Source organism: Fukomys damarensis, unplaced genomic scaffold (assembly GCF_012274545.1).
Source record: "Fukomys damarensis isolate Sample0158 unplaced genomic scaffold, DMR_v1.0_HiC HiC_scaffold_33, whole genome shotgun sequence".
Taxonomy (NCBI): Eukaryota; Metazoa; Chordata; class Mammalia; order Rodentia; family Bathyergidae; genus Fukomys; species Fukomys damarensis.
In genome coordinates, this window is record NW_022900945.1 from 22,048,755 (window position 1) to 22,064,515 (window position 15,761).

Consider the following 15,761-nt stretch of genomic DNA (forward strand, 5'->3'; position numbering starts at 1 on the left):
AAATTTATTTTTTTTTTTTTTTTTTTTTAGTACAGGGGATCAAACTCAGGCTCTTGTGCTTGCAAGGCAGGCAGCAGAACCACTGATCCAAATCCCCAGCCCTTTAAAATTAACTTTTAACTTTTTTATTTTATTTATTACTCATTTATTTATTTTGGTGGCACTGGGCTTGAACCCAGGGCCTTCTCCCTGACCTACATTCCCAGCCCTTTTTATTTTGAAACAAAGTCTCCCCAGTTCACTGAGTTGCCTAGGCTGGGCTGAAACTTTTGAGCCTCTTGCCTCAGTGTCCCAGAAATGTTGATTACAGGCACGTGCCACCATGTCTAGCTAATTAACTCTTTCTTAGAAGACACAAAATAAAACAGAGTGGCACTGTTTCTCTATAACCTCAGGATTTTAGTTTGCATTTTGACATACCACAGTGTTGTTTAGAACAACAACAACAACAACAAATAAACAATGCCTAGGTATTTTTTTAAATTTAAAAATAAAATTATCGAACATGGTGGTGCATGCCTGTAATCTCACCACTCTTGAGAGTTTAAGACCAGAGAACCCAGTTCAAGCTTGTCCTTGGCAATTAACAGTTCAATGGAATCTTATCTCAAAATAAAAAATTAGAAAAAGGGCTAGGAATGTAGCTCAGTGCAAAGGCCACCGTGGGTTCTTATCACCAGAAAATAGAAACTAAGAAACAAAATCATTAGCCAGACATGGTGGCACATACCTCTAATCCCAGAAATTGGGAGGCTGAGCCAGGAGGATCACCATGTATTCAAGGCCAGCCTGAGCTACATAGTGAGTTAAAGATCAGCCTGAACTACATAGCAAAAAACACTCTTAAAAAAAAACTAAATAAAGCATTAAAGCTTTTGAAAAATATTAATGTCAATTTTTGTTCCCAGTCAAGTTTACTAGAAGTACATTTGACCTAGTTTTCCTTTATTTTGAGATTTGTCAAATTAATGTAATAAATATTTTTTTAAAGAAAGAGGTGTTTTTTGTTTCTTTGGTTTGCTATTTAGCCAGTTAATATTTCATATTAGTATGTTTGACCACTGTTCTTTTTAATAACTTGTCTTAGTTCTTACAGGGGAAATTTGTGATTTCATAGATTTTTGTATGATAGTATGGAAAAATTACATTGCTCAAAGAATTTTGTTGAAGCAAGTTGTAGAATTCTCTACATAGCTGCCTTGTTTTCTCATTTTTTACATAAATTTTTATGCTTCTCAGTTTTATATTTTATATAATTAAATTTGAATATATAGCTTATGAATTGTATATATATTACATGAAATTATTACGTTGGTCACAAACTTTAAATTTTTTGCTATATTTCAGGTTACTAAATTTTCTAATTTCTGATGAACTCTCATAATTCACCTCTAATTAAGCTTTTTAAAAGTTTTAACTACTATATAACCAGCAGGGCATAGTGGCACATGCCTGTAATCCTATTACTTTTGAGGCTGAAGCTGGAGGATTGCCAGAAGTTCAAGGCCAGCCTGGAATATAAAACTATCTCAACAAATAGACAAAGATTAACTATTACCAATAATCATGTGTATGCCACTCTGACACTGTCAATGTGAACAATATAGTCTTTTATGTCATACAAGTGTTTGTATCACTTTGTCATACAAGTGAATATATTTCATATATGTATTTCATATATATAGTAGAACAGTTCATAGCACATATAGCAAAAGATAATTTCATGATTTTTAAAGTTGTTAATTTAAATTTTAGTCATTTGTAAAGGATGTTTACCATTTGGTACAAATACAATTTTAAAATACTGCTAATTGTTTTTTCCTTGTGCATTATACTACAGCTGAATTAAGCTACTTGTCACTTTAAAATGTTTTAAGTACTTAGAAAAGTTCTTATTTGTGTCTCAAGAGCACATATGGGTGTTTGAGAACCTAAAAAAAGGAATGGGAATTTTCATTGTATATATTTGATTTTCATTGTATATATTTGGAAAATTTTATTTACAAAAAAAAAATGTTCTTTCCAAGTAAAATTTTTTTAAAGGCTCTATTCATTCTTTTACAGCCTGATGTGTGAAAAAAGAATTTTTGAAACTGTGAATAGTGTAAGGCATCCCTTTTTGGTGAACCTTTTTGCATGTTTCCAAACCAAAGAGCATGTTTGCTTTGTAATGGAATATGCTGCCGGTGGGGACCTAATGATGCACATTCATACTGATGTCTTTTCTGAACCAAGAGCTGTGTGAGTATGCTTTAGACATTCGTCTGAGTTTTTCCATGCCTGATTTCTTGTTGGAAAGAAAAAGCTCACTGTGAATTTTAGATTTTTTTTCCTAATGGAAAATAGATCATTATAAGAAATACTAGAATTCCATACTTCTTTTGCTAGATACTTTTTGTATTTAGTATGTTGTCCATTTGATAACATTACATTTGAAATTCCATTGATTAGATACACAATAGCACTTTTTTCTATCACATTTTCTCCCTAAGAAATGACATCCAGTACCATTATTTTAACAACAAATTACACACTGTAATCCCAGCACTTAGGAGACCAAGGCAGGAAGATCACCTTGAGTTTGACGCAAGCCTGTGCTACATGGCAAGATATGAGTTCAAGGCCAGCCTCCACTACATGGCAAGACCTAACCTCAAAAAATCAAACAACAAAAACATTTTACTCAATGTACTTTAAGTTTTAAAAAGAATGTTCAGAGGAGTCTGCATTGTGTACTTGTATAAAATATTTCTATTTTCACAGGATAATTTAAAAGATTGTATTACCATCAAGTACATGTATACAAGTACATACACACATACATCAAGTACTTGTTTGCTTGAACATAAACAATCTCTGAAAGAATATAAAAGAAACTGGTTGAGTATCCCTTGTCTGAAATGCTTGGGACCAGTAGTGTTTTAGATTTGGGGGTTTTCAGATTTTGAAATAATTTGCATAGTTGAGTTTCCCTGATCCAAATACCTGAAATGCTCCAAAATACAAAACTTTTCAGTGTAGATTGGTGCTCAGAAATTGCAGATTTTAGAACATTTCAGATATCAGAATTTCAGTTTAGGGATGCTCAACCTGTATACATATTGCTTCCAATATTTACAGGCTTTTCACTGTAAACCCTTGTTCTAGTTTATTTCAATAGTATATTAACAAAGCAGAATTATTACAGAAAAATCAGTAATAATAGTTGAGATTATATGTGCATTTATAGTTTATATATTTATTCCCCCTATTTTCCTGGTTTTAATAGCTACAACTCTAAATGCTGATATTTATCAAATTTACATTTACAGTCCTGACCTCTTCCCTAACCCTGTAGCTCTAGTAGTATTCAGATCAAGGCCAATTTTTCCATTTGTAAGACTGATAACCGTCTCACTTAACATCACAAACTGAGCTCCTGATTTTTTCTATTCCCCTTTCTACCTTACCTACTACTCCCTAGACCTGCTACTCTTCTAGCCTCCCTCATCTTGTTAAATGGCAGTTCAAGATAGAACGCAGAAGGGCTGGGGATTTAGCTCAGTGGTTGCGGCGCCTACCTTGGAAGCACAAGGACCTGAGTTCAATCCCTGGTACAAAAAAAAAACCAAAAAAACAAAAAACAATGCAGGGAGTTTCCTTTTTTTTTTTGTTTGCTTAAACCAAGGATTGAACCCAGAAAGCACTGAGCTACCTCCCCATCCTTTTTTATTTTTGCTTTCTTACAGGTTCTAAGTCTACAGGCTGTCCTTGAAGCTGAGATTACAGACATACTTGTGCCACTGCTCTTGGCCAGAGAACCATCCCATCCCCTATCCCCCCCATTCCACACACCCACACACACCCACACACACACCCGTACCAGGGAATGAACTCAGGACATTGTGCTTGTGAGGCAGGCACAATACCACTGAGCTAAATCCCTGGCCACAGGGAGTCGGTCATTCTTGACTCTCTTTTCCCTCATCTACAACATTCACACCATAAACAACTTTAGTCAACTCTTATCTCCAAATCATACCCAGATCATAAAAAGCATAAATTCAATAGTACCTTTATTGCTTTTACTCATGAATTTTATCTTCTGATTAAGTAGCAACTTATATTAAAGGTGTCATACTTTCACACCTTTATTGGCTTTTCCTCATAACTATTATAGGTGTGTAGAATGGACAGTAGTAGTACTGTTACAGCCTTCAAGTTTCAGATGAAAAAATAGGGATCTGCTCTCATGTGTTATAAAGCATTCCAAAAAGAAGAAAATCAGAAAGTAATAGGCAGCTACTTCTGATTCCCTGAATACTTAAAAATAAAAGAGGGTACTTGCTCTAACTGCCATGGGAATTTATTTTTGTTTTGCTATGTTTGTTTTTGTTTTTTCAGAAAATAAATTACAGTTCTGCCTTAAGAAACTATTAATTCTTTTTGAGAATATAAATCATACTCAAATGAAACAAGCCTGCTGAAGTGTAAACATAAAATGCTGTATTGCAATACTCCAAATCTAAAATACTCCCTCTAATCACAAAGGTCCCAGCTTAAATGTCCTTTCATTAATGGACTTCTCCTGAGTGCTCTCTATCTAAAAAATACCACATCACTAAGCCAAAATTAGATCACTCTCCTGTTTCCTCCCACACCCCCTCAGTACCAGGGATCAAACTCAGGACCTTGGGCTTCTGAGGCAGGTGCAGTGCCATTGAGCTAAATCCCTGCCCCCCCCATTTTATTTTTATGCTGTTTATTTCTACCTAAAGTCACTTTACTTATCTATGTATATATTTTCTTTTGGTTATTTGATGCAGGATGTCCCTTTGTAGTTCAGGCCAGCCCTGAACTCACTATGTAGCCCAGGCAGGCCTTGAACATGTGGCTGTCCTCCTGCCCAGCCTCCTGAATGCTGGGATTACAGGCATGCGCCATCACGTCCAGCTTATTTTTAATGTTTTTATCATCTGACCCCCTCACTTGAAGGGGCAGGCACTGCATCTGCTAGGAAAACACTGGAAGAGTGCCTGGTACATCTAAAGTAATCTGGATTGGTATTGACTGAAAGTACGAAATCAAATAGTTCAATTCCTAGCTTTGTTATTTTCTGTGTGACTTTACTTTCTGTTCTGTAAAGTATTTAGGCTTAATTTGAAGATTCACCTGATGTATGAAAATAACTAACACATAGTAAGCACTTGGTGAAATATATATGTTAGACAATATCCCTAATTATTTCTTGAATATATCAGGATGATCAGTTTACAAAGAGAGAAGTCAAAATATTTTTATAATTGTTACAGTATTTTTTGCCACCAAAAATTGTTTTACAATAACTGTGTTGAGCAATTTTATAATCGTGTTTATTTTAACAAACTTTATGTAATTCCTTTAGCTGGTAAGTTAAGTTGCCAGTCATAGTAGTGCATGGCTATAATCCCAACTCTCAGGAGGCTGAGGTAGGAGGATTGCTGCAAATTTGAGTCTACCCTGGGCTACATAATGAGTTTAAGGCCAGCCTGAACTATATAGCAAGAACCTATATAAAAAACTAACAAAAATAATACTATTCAAAATAAAACAGATAAGTTATGTTAGATCTCGTGTAACAAACGCATTTCTAAATAGTTAGATTTTTAAATTCTTTTAAATTGTTATCATTTTATAAAATAAAAGCAAAACATTTACATATTAATGTCTTCTAAAAGTTTGAAAGAACACTCACCAAACTCACAGAGGTATTTAGCTCTGAAGGATGGAAGTAAAATTGGGAGATGGATGTAAGATAGATGACTGAAATGTTGTTTTAGAAGTGAGCATTGTGTGTATTTTATAAAAAAAAATATTGTATTACTAAGACATTTAGTTTTACTAAATGTCTCTATAGATTTATATTTTAAAATGTAGTCATCTATTCTCATTCAATAAACTTGTCATATTTCAGGCATTATGTTATGTATTTGTGATAAAAACTAAAAAAGACAAAGATGACCCTATGCCTGGAGAGTTAATATTCTAACATGGGTGTGGTGGTGCACGCCTGGAATCCCAGCTCGCTGGGAGACTGAGGTAAAATTGCAATTTTGAACTCAGCCTTAGGCGACTAAAAAAACTTTGTCTCAGGCTGGGATTTTTAGCTCAGTGGTTCCACTGCCTGCCGCACAAGCACAACGACCCAAGTTCAGTCCCTGATATGGGGGAAAAAAAAACAAACTATGTCAAACAAAATATAAAAATGAGCTAGAGATGTTTCTCTAAGAAAAGGCCCTGGGTTCAATCCCCAGTACTTCCAAAAAAGAAAAAACTTAATGTCCTAGTTAGGCCCAAATTTTCCAGAGCTCAAAATCTGTGTATCAAACTTTAAGGTGTTGTCACCTGCCATAGAAAATTCAGAGTCAAAATACCTAAGCCAAATTTATTTTCCCCATAAAACTTTGATAACTTTTGTATTTCTTTACCTATTCATTTCTCTGAGATGAAACAAGAGTTATCTTTCATTCTTCCCACAGCTTTGTCCTATACAGCTAATGAGATACAATGTCCCATGTTACTCAATTTTTAAATTTCTCTTGAATCCATCTGTTAATCAGATGCCACTAGAGTGGCTATTACTGTATCATTCATCTGTGCTGTCATAAAAGTCTTGTGTCTTCTTTTTTCCTCTGAATCTCTATATAATCTGCTCCGACCTTCACACTGCTATCCAGAAAAATTCCCTAATGTAAATGTGATCATTTCTTCTGATTAAAATGGTTTGTTTCTCTATCACAAAGAAAACAAATTTCCATATCCACAATATGGCACTCAAGATCCTTTATCCAGGCTGTCTCTTGAACCTAATGTCCCACTTCTTCTCTGTATACCCATCCTTTATTTTAACCACATGAATCTTGTTATTAGTTGTCAGATATGTTGTACTTTTCACACCTCTTCAGGAGTACCCTATACTATATTTCCCACTGCAAAACTTCTCACTCTGTCCTTTTTATCCTTATGCTGCATTATAATCCTTCAGAACTAGGTCAGTGACTGCACTAGGCAAAATTAATGGCTTCTGTTGTCAAGACTATACTTTTTCATTTTTTAATTTCACCCTTTATATCTAGTTTAACATGTTGTACATAGTAAGGACTAAGCCGGGCATGGTGGCTTGCACCTGTAATCCCAGCACTCGGGAGGCTGAGGCAGGAGGATCACTATGAGTTCGAGACCAGCCTGGGCCTACATAGTGAGTTCCAGGTCAGTCTCAACTACATAGTGAGATCCTGTCTCAAAAAACAACATAGTAAGGACTAAATAAATACCTATAAACTTAATTAACTACAGTTTTGCTTTGAAGTATAAAAGTATAACCTGGAATTCAGGAACAGTGAATTTTATTAAACGTGGTTTAATTCTTCAAACAGATTTTATGCTGCATGTGTAGTTCTTGGGTTGCAATATTTACATGAACACAAAATTGTTTATAGGTAAGTAAAATTTTTCTTCCTAATCACTTAACTGTGGTTTGAATTAGAATTACAGATAATTAAGAAGGATATTTTATGTTTAGCCAGCTTCTTAATTTTCTCCATGTAATAAGTCATACTGTAATTTGAAAGATAGGTGATCAGCACAAAAATTATATGATAAACTTCTTGGTTCCCAATCCTCTGCCATTTCCTAGTTAAAATAGTGAAAGTATGAATTGGAATATTATGACACAGTTTGCCAGTGTTCCTCCTTGTGAATATTTTGCATTCAACTGAGCCACAGAAAACCTCTGTAGATCAATATTGCTTATACTGTGTGCCCGTGATAAGTACAGTAGCTTGTTCCAGAGGCTTTATTAAGTTTCAGATACTAAGGATAAAGGCCAGTGGTAGAGCCAAGTAGTAGTTAAAGAATGTGGTTTGATCTCCCGTATCACCAAAAAAAAAAGTTCTTGCTGTCATCCAAATTAAACTATGTGGGTGACAGCCAATTTTTGTTCAAGGACATGCTCCTTTCAGATTGCAGACCACTAACACAAACTTCTAACAGTGTTTTCAAGGTAAGCATTTCCTCATGATTGCACTTAAAAAGTTTTTGACTGGTTTAATTTGTAATCAATTAACTTTTTACTTTTTTGAATCATTCTTTTAAAATATTTAACTGTGCCTTCTGGTACTTTCTGTTTTATCATAGCATAATTCTTTCTTATCATAGCATAATTCTTTCTTATAATGGTGTAAAGGCAGACTTCAAATTTGGACTAAGATTAAAATATGCAAAAAGAGAAAATATTCCTTTTAAAATACATTCTTCCTTTTCTATGTAACAGAAGGAAAAGCTTAGAAACCATTATATAGAGCAATAAACTTGATAATAGATGAAAAATGTTTATAATAGAGCATTTAAATCTGAAACTGTAACTTGGAAAGCCTGCTTGTAGAAAAGAGAAAGTAGGGCTCCCGTTAAACTGATTTATTTACTGTCTTACCTACTTGGTTTTTTTGTTGTTGTTGTTTCTGTTTTTCGTCCTGAGCAGAGATTTGAAATTGGATAACTTATTACTAGACACAGAAGGCTTTGTGAAAATTGCTGATTTTGGTCTTTGCAAAGAAGGTAATTGGGTTTTTAAGTTTCTTTTCTAATCTATTCCTTTGTAATTTGGTAGTTTTATAAGTTTATCTATGGAAAAAGATTTTTAAGTGTATTAAGATATTTTGGATTGTTCATATAACCTGTTTATCACATTAAGAATTTATTCTGTGGGGCCAGAGATTTAGCTCAGCGGTTTGGTGGTCTGCCTTGCAAGCACAAGGACCCTAGTTCAATCCCCGGTACCAAAAAAAAAACAATTTATTCTGTGGATACATGTAAATCAGGATTTCAGAAATCTCAGTATAAGACTTAAGATTCTCTTTTTAATATACGTCTGTCATTATTTTAAGGAAGTGTTAAGCACCAATTTGTTGAATCTTTTGGGTCTGTGCAGAGTGAATTATAGAACTATTAATATTTTAAGTAGGAAAAAATACATAAACTATATGGCTATCTCAAGAATGTTTTCTGTATATTTAAAAGTAAACAAGTAGGGCCACAGATGTAACTCAGTGGTGCTGCTGCCTGCCTCCCAAGCACGAGATCCCAGTTTCTATCCCCAGTACCAAAAAAAAAAGGAAAGAAGTTAACTAAGGAAATTTGTTTCAGAGTTCACTTAAGAAAGCACACAGAGGGCCAGGGATTTAGCTCAGTGTTGCGGCTGCCTGCTCACAATTGCAAGGACCTGAGTTTGATTCCCAGTTCCAAAAAAAAAAAGGAAAGAAAAGAGCATAAAGAAGAAGCCAGAAATGGTGATACACACATCTAACCCCAGTATTCAGGAGACTGAAACAGGACTTTGACGCCAGCCTTTGTTCCATAATAACACCCTGTCTCAAAAACAAAGAAGAAAGCAAAAAAATCATGATTTTAGGTACCAAGTAACCATAAAGCTACGTGTCTTTGCCACTTGCCACTTACTTGCTATGTGTCTTTAGAACCTTCGTTATCACTTTGAGTCTGTGTCCCCAAGTCTTAAATGGATAGAAGTTTGCTCAATTCCAAATGGATAGTGTTGAAGTATGAGGCATACATGTTATATATAGATACGCTCACTTATACATTTAATACACTGTAATTAACGTTAACTATCTCCCTTTCTACTCTAGTAGCTTCTTGTTTCTTACTCAGCTTTGTTTTCATAGCACATAAAATGGTTCTTGATGTATCTTAAGTATTCAGTGAATATTTGATTAATAAATAGTTGGACAAATGAATCAACTTTGTAAATATATTTCTATCATATGTCCACCATATCCTAACTGATGAACTTGGTAGAAATTTTATCTCTACTGAGACTTCTCTGTATTGGACACTGTTGATTGAAATACTTTTTGTTTCTCAAAATCTGCCCTTAGCCCATTGTTTTCATAGTTTCTTCTGTAGTAGTCCATACCTTTTCTTTTTTTTTTTTTCAATTAAAAAGTCTATGGTGTATCTGAGTTTGATCGCCATGAACACAACTTTAATTTTTATGCTATGTCTTTTTCTTTGCCAACAATAATTTAAATTTTATCTTTTTCAGGTATGGGATATGGAGATAGAACAAGCACCTTTTGTGGCACTCCAGAATTTCTTGCCCCAGAAGTATTAACAGAAACATCCTATACAAGGGCTGTAGATTGGTGGGGCCTTGGAGTACTTATATATGAAATGCTCGTTGGTGAGGTAAGCAGTGGAAAGTAGGAAAAAGAGAAGAGGAAAGATTATTTAAAGAAAAAGCAAGTCATTTATATCACCACCTAGTGTATCTTCTGCATTAGTAAAATTTGAAAGTTTATATATATTTTTAGTATGTTACTAATTGACTGTGTTTCTGTAATCACCCCCCACTTTTTTTTTTTTTTTTTGGTACCGGGGATTGAACTCAGGACCTTTTGCTTGCAAGGCAGGCAACGGGACTACTGAGCTCAATCCCCGGCCCCCTAATAATTTTAGATTTTATGTGATCTATAGAATGCCTTGAAAATAGGTATTGTGTTTTGGCTGTGTTTTATGATTTTAAGTCATAATCATAAAACTGATCATTTCATCAATCCCTGGTATAAAAAAACAAAACATTTCATAGGGAAGAAAATAATTGGAAGCTAATAAAAAAATACACTCTGTACTTATAAAGGCAAGTCAAAAATAAATGATACCTTCAAAAACTATAGAGACAGAATTGAAAAGTTTTAACATTTTCTTTTTGTTGGTGGTGATGGTTTTTTTGTGGGGTGGTTGTTGTTTTGGTTTGGTTTGTTTTTTTTAGACAGGGTCTCACTACATAATTCAGGCTGGTCTTTTGAACTCGACTTGTAGCCCAGGCTGGCCTCAAACTTGCTGCAGTCCTCCTACCTCAGCCTCTCAAGTTCTGGGATTATGTGCATGCACCACCACACCTGGCTCACCCTCTGTTTTTTGTGGATTAACTTAAATTTGAGGAAAAATGAGTTGTATATAAAAATGTTTACCATTTAAGAAAGAGAACTATATGAAATAAAGGTAACAAGAGCCTGATGTGTTATAAATTGTTAGGAATGATAGAGGTAGAATTTGAAAAGTAACTTTTCAACAAGTGATTAAAACTACTTTTAGAGAGACTTGATCTGGAAATGCAAGAAAAATGGTTTTATAGAATTGATTTTTTTTTTTATTCTGTAGTTTTTCCACTGCCAACAACCTTCCTTGTACATTCAAGGTATGAAGAGGTTTGTAGCTGAGAGAATAAATAAATTCTTGAATTTCAAAAATTTCTAAGTTTTTTTTTTGTGCTTATTATCACTTGCTGGCAGTTAACCTGCACAAATGATTTTCATTTGTCCAAAGACAGCCCCCTTTGGTATGTTGAATCAGAGTGCAGTCTCTGGGCAAGGAATGGAAGAAATGGCGAGTTACAGCAATGGCATTAATCATGTGCTAGGCATTGTGCTGTGTGCTTTGTAAATATTAGCTTGTCTGATTTTTCAGCAACCTTTAATAAGCGCCATACTAGTCTTCTGCCCATTTTCAGATCCATAAGTGGAGTCTAATAACTTGCTTAAAGCCACTTGTGGTTGAGGTGAGATTTTTAACTCTGACCACTCTGGTTTCACAGTCTAAACCTTTATGCTTTGCTGCTTCAGGGTAGGGTATGAAATTCATCTAACCTTATTTTTATTCTCAAGACCAGTGGTTGAGATCTGATTATTCACCTCTATTTAGAAAGAATGTTCTATGGTATCAAGGATGGCAAAATCCCTTTTAGCCCCAATCCACACTGGTCTTTCTAGGAGTGCAGAAGGCTCATAATAGTTGTTTCTGTGGGTTGTAGCATACTTGGACTCTATCCCCTTTCCTGTCTCTTTGCCCACCTACGTATCTATTTTTCATTACTGGAGAGTGAACCTAGGACGTTCCCACTGAGCTATATCCCAGCCTTTTTAAAATTTTTTATTTTGTGAGAGGATCTAAGTTGCTAGGTTGCCCAAGCTGGACTCCAAATTGTAATCTTCCTGCCTCAGCCTCCCAGAGCGCTGGAATTACAAACATGTGCCACCATTCCCAGCTCCCCTGCCTTTTTAAAAAAGTAACATTTTTGTTGCTTTGTTTTTTAAATGTAGTATTCAAGTAAGTATGAAATTTAGTTGTTACCAAAAAGTATGTAGTTGTTTAGAATTTAATGTACACATTAGAGATGGCATGCAAAAATGTGAGTTTATTGCACGATGCTACAGAATTAATAGCCTGCTGATTCTGTTTTCTCCAATTCTAAAGGTAGTGTGGGGTTTGGCAGAGATAAGGGCGGAAACTTGTGTTTCATAGCTTTTCAGTTTCTAGTTGATAGAGCTCTTAATTATCTAGAATAATGGGTCTAGCTATTCCTTCCCAGTTGCTTTTTGTAATTTCATTTCTCTTTAGTATACTCAGAGGAGGGTAGTTAGGAAAAGAATTAAACTTGAAACTAACTCATCAGTGTACTTTATAATTGTATAACCTTTGTGAAACTTTAGTGATAACTTTTCTTTAAACTGTAGTGAAAGTATGGCTCAAATAAAGTTTGTGTCTGTTTTGTGCTATTATAAATAATTGAAAATCCATTGGATATATCATGTATCTTCAGATATGTACATGTATACTTTTGTTAGTTTAGGGGACTGGAAAGACTTAGGGATAAACTCTTAGGTCCGCTTTTTCCTGTGCCAAAGAGGTTTAGAGTAATGTTGGACCCTGGTGTTGGGTACTGCAAAGTTGAGGTCTGAACAAGCAACTGGATCTTCTTACTGTGCATAAAACTCACCTGGTAGTGTCTGTTGTTAGCCGTTAGACACAAGCTACGCAAACTTACTAACAGATATGTAGATGTTTCTTTGCTGTTGAGAGACTTGTGGAGTGACAGCTTTCAAGTACAGAATTGTTCAAGCAGAGGACAGAACAGCTCTTTCTGTATTTCCACTTGAAATTCTAATTGAGAAGGCTTGTGAAATAGAATTTTCCCTTGACTTGCTTTTTCAATTCCTGAAAGAAATGAGATTGTCCCACGTAGTAAATATTTGAGTTATGTATTTTGAATGAGTGAATGAATAAGCTAAGGTTTTGGAAACTCAAAGGTTTAAAATGTTCTTAGTTATGAACAATAATATTGACAGCTCAGCCTTAGGGAATTGGGTTCTGCATTTGTTCTCACAGATTTTTCAGATTAAAGATTGCTCCCTTTCCATTAATTTTGTCTGCTTGACTTTCATTCTTAAATACTTTGCGGGAAGCAAGCAGCCAAATTCAACCTAATAAGGCTAAGTAAGATTACATTGCCCCATTTAGAAAACAGGTTTAAAGATACTGACTTGTTTTGGTGATTTTTAGATATTAAATAATACTTAGAAAAATGATATTTAGACATTGATTTTGAAAATTACTGTTTTAAAACAGTCTCGCTTTATATTTCAGGATGGTCTTGAACTCACTGTGGAGGCCAGAGTGGCCTCCAGATCACAAAAATCCTCCCTGTCTCAGCCTTCTGAGTGCTGGAATTACAGGCATGCACCACCTCACCCAGCTTTGTTTTTGCTTTTTTGTTTTGTTTTTTTATTTTGAAAATTGCTGAGTAAACTCTAAGCCATCTGAAATTCAGAGGCCATAAATCATACTTGATAGCTAAATAAGTAGTCAGCATTGTCAAGAATTATTTATCCCTTTACACATCAAACTGTCATACTGAACACAAAGGCATCTACTTTTTTCAAGGTCATTATAAGCATTGACTTTTATCTTGTGCTTACTGAAGTGTCCTGTTTATTGTTTTGGTTTTTTTTTACTGAGGATCAAACTCAGGACCTTGTGCTTATGAGGCGGGAATGGCCCACTGAGCTAAATCCCTGGCCCTTAATGTATGCTTTTTTCAGTCCCTTCAGTTTAATTTTGTTAGCAGCTGCTTCTTAGCGCAGCCATTATACCTGCTGATCTCTTAATTGCATGCGTGTGTGTGTCCTGCTTGCCTGCCTGCCTGCATGCCTGCCTTCTCTGCATTCTACTATGTAGTTCAGTATGTTCTTGAACTATGTAGCCTCAGCTGACCTCAAACTTACGGCAATCCTCTTGCTTCAGCCTCCCAAGTGCCGGAATTACAGCTGTGCATCAGCACTCCTTGCTCTCTAATTATGCTTTGGCCATGATTAATTTACTCTTGACTTTGAAATCCAAAGCACATCCATATCTGATGTTTCTCCAGACTCTGATTTTCTCTTTTGTAACACCACATTTACATTACCCATTTCCTTGTATCTCTCCACAAGATTGAACTTTCTGAAAATTGTGTCTGTTAAATATTCCCACTGCCCAATAGACAGTCTTGAATATTGACTCTCCAGATGGATGAATAAGTGAGTGAAATAAAATGGAGTGGAATTAAATGAAAACTGATATAGCGTGATTTTCCCAAGTTTTTGTAGGCTCTATAAAAATAAAGATTTCAAGATATAGTTTATCCTCTAGGTACTAGATACATAATTATTGTGACTTATAGTTCTTGTTTGTGTGCAGGTTTGGTTGTCATTTTTGGTTTTGTTTGTTTGTATGTTTGTTTGTTTTATACTGCCTGAATCTTGGTTGTACTTCGACTAGATGATAAGACTTTACTATATTGAAACTTTCTTCTAGTCTCCCTTTCCTGGTGATGATGAAGAGGAGGTTTTTGACAGTATTGTGAATGATGAAGTAAGGTACCCAAGATTCTTGTCGACAGAGGCCATTTCCATAATGAGAAGGGTAAGAATTTTTTTTCTAAAATACTGATTAAATTTTTTTATACTGAAGGAAATTTTCCTTCAGAACTTCAGAAGTTTTGTAGTTCATAAATGTTATGTAGTTTATATAAATCATACAAACAATTTTTTGAAAATTATGAGAATGCTTATCAGTGAAGTTTGTTTTATTGTTTTTAACTTTTGACTTTATGTTGCATCAGCTATTAAGAAGAAATCCCGAGCGGCGCCTTGGAGCTGGTGAGAAAGATGCAGAGGATGTAAAAAAGCATCCATTTTTCCGGGTAAGTATGATAAAGTTCAGAGGATTTCTTTTTTTTTTGATACCGGGGATTGAACTCAGGTCTTTGGGCTTGCAAGGCAGGTGGCAGAACCACTGAGCTAAATCCCCGGCCCTTTTGTTTTTGTTTTTAATGAAGCTAGAACACTTAGGAGTAGGAGACTAACCAGGCTCTGTATTTTGTGATTCAGCTAATTGATTGGAGTGCTTTGATGGACAAAAAAGTAAAGCCGCCATTTGTCCCTACCATTAGAGGACGGGAGGATGTTAGTAATTTTGATGATGAATTTACCTCAGAAGCACCTATTCTGACTCCACCTCGAGAACCACGGATACTTTCAGAAGAGGAGCAAGAAATGTTCAGAGACTTTGACTACATTGCTGATTGGTGTTAATGTGCTAGATACTGTGAAACCATGCAGACCGACTCACAAGACCTCTTAAAAATAGCAATTCTTCATTTGCTGTCTGTGCCACCAGTAGCTGGAGTTTTTTTTTTTTTTTAAAAATGAAGATTTCTTTAAAAGTACTCTATTTTAATACCTTCTTCAAAAGTGGCTTCTCGATGTTTTTGAAAGTAAATATGAGCACTGGAAACAGTTTCATGGAGTTTAGGCTGAATGAGCATTGGCCATGAAAACCCATCACAAAGGAATACTTTTGGATCAATAGTCTTTTTTTTTTTTTTTTTTAATTACAGAAAAAAACCA

At 35.0% G+C, this 15,761-nt stretch overlaps 1 protein-coding gene across 3 annotated transcripts in view; it reads left to right on the forward strand.

Annotated features, from left to right (window-relative positions):
* Positions 1-15,745, forward strand: part of Pkn2 (protein kinase N2) — a 74,243-nt gene extending 58,498 nt beyond the window's left edge. For all 3 annotated transcript variants that reach the window (XM_010636670.3, XM_010636671.3, XM_033758175.1), the window contains 7 exons: positions 2,065-2,241; positions 7,395-7,457; positions 8,498-8,574; positions 10,079-10,221; positions 14,668-14,775; positions 14,975-15,055; positions 15,243-15,745. In XM_010636670.3, the coding sequence (XP_010634972.1) occupies positions 2,065-2,241; positions 7,395-7,457; positions 8,498-8,574; positions 10,079-10,221; positions 14,668-14,775; positions 14,975-15,055; positions 15,243-15,446 (853 nt within the window). In that variant the 3' untranslated portion in view covers positions 15,447-15,745. The remainder of the gene's footprint in view (positions 1-2,064; positions 2,242-7,394; positions 7,458-8,497; positions 8,575-10,078; positions 10,222-14,667; positions 14,776-14,974; positions 15,056-15,242) is intronic.
* The last annotated feature ends 16 nt before the right edge of the window (positions 15,746-15,761 follow it).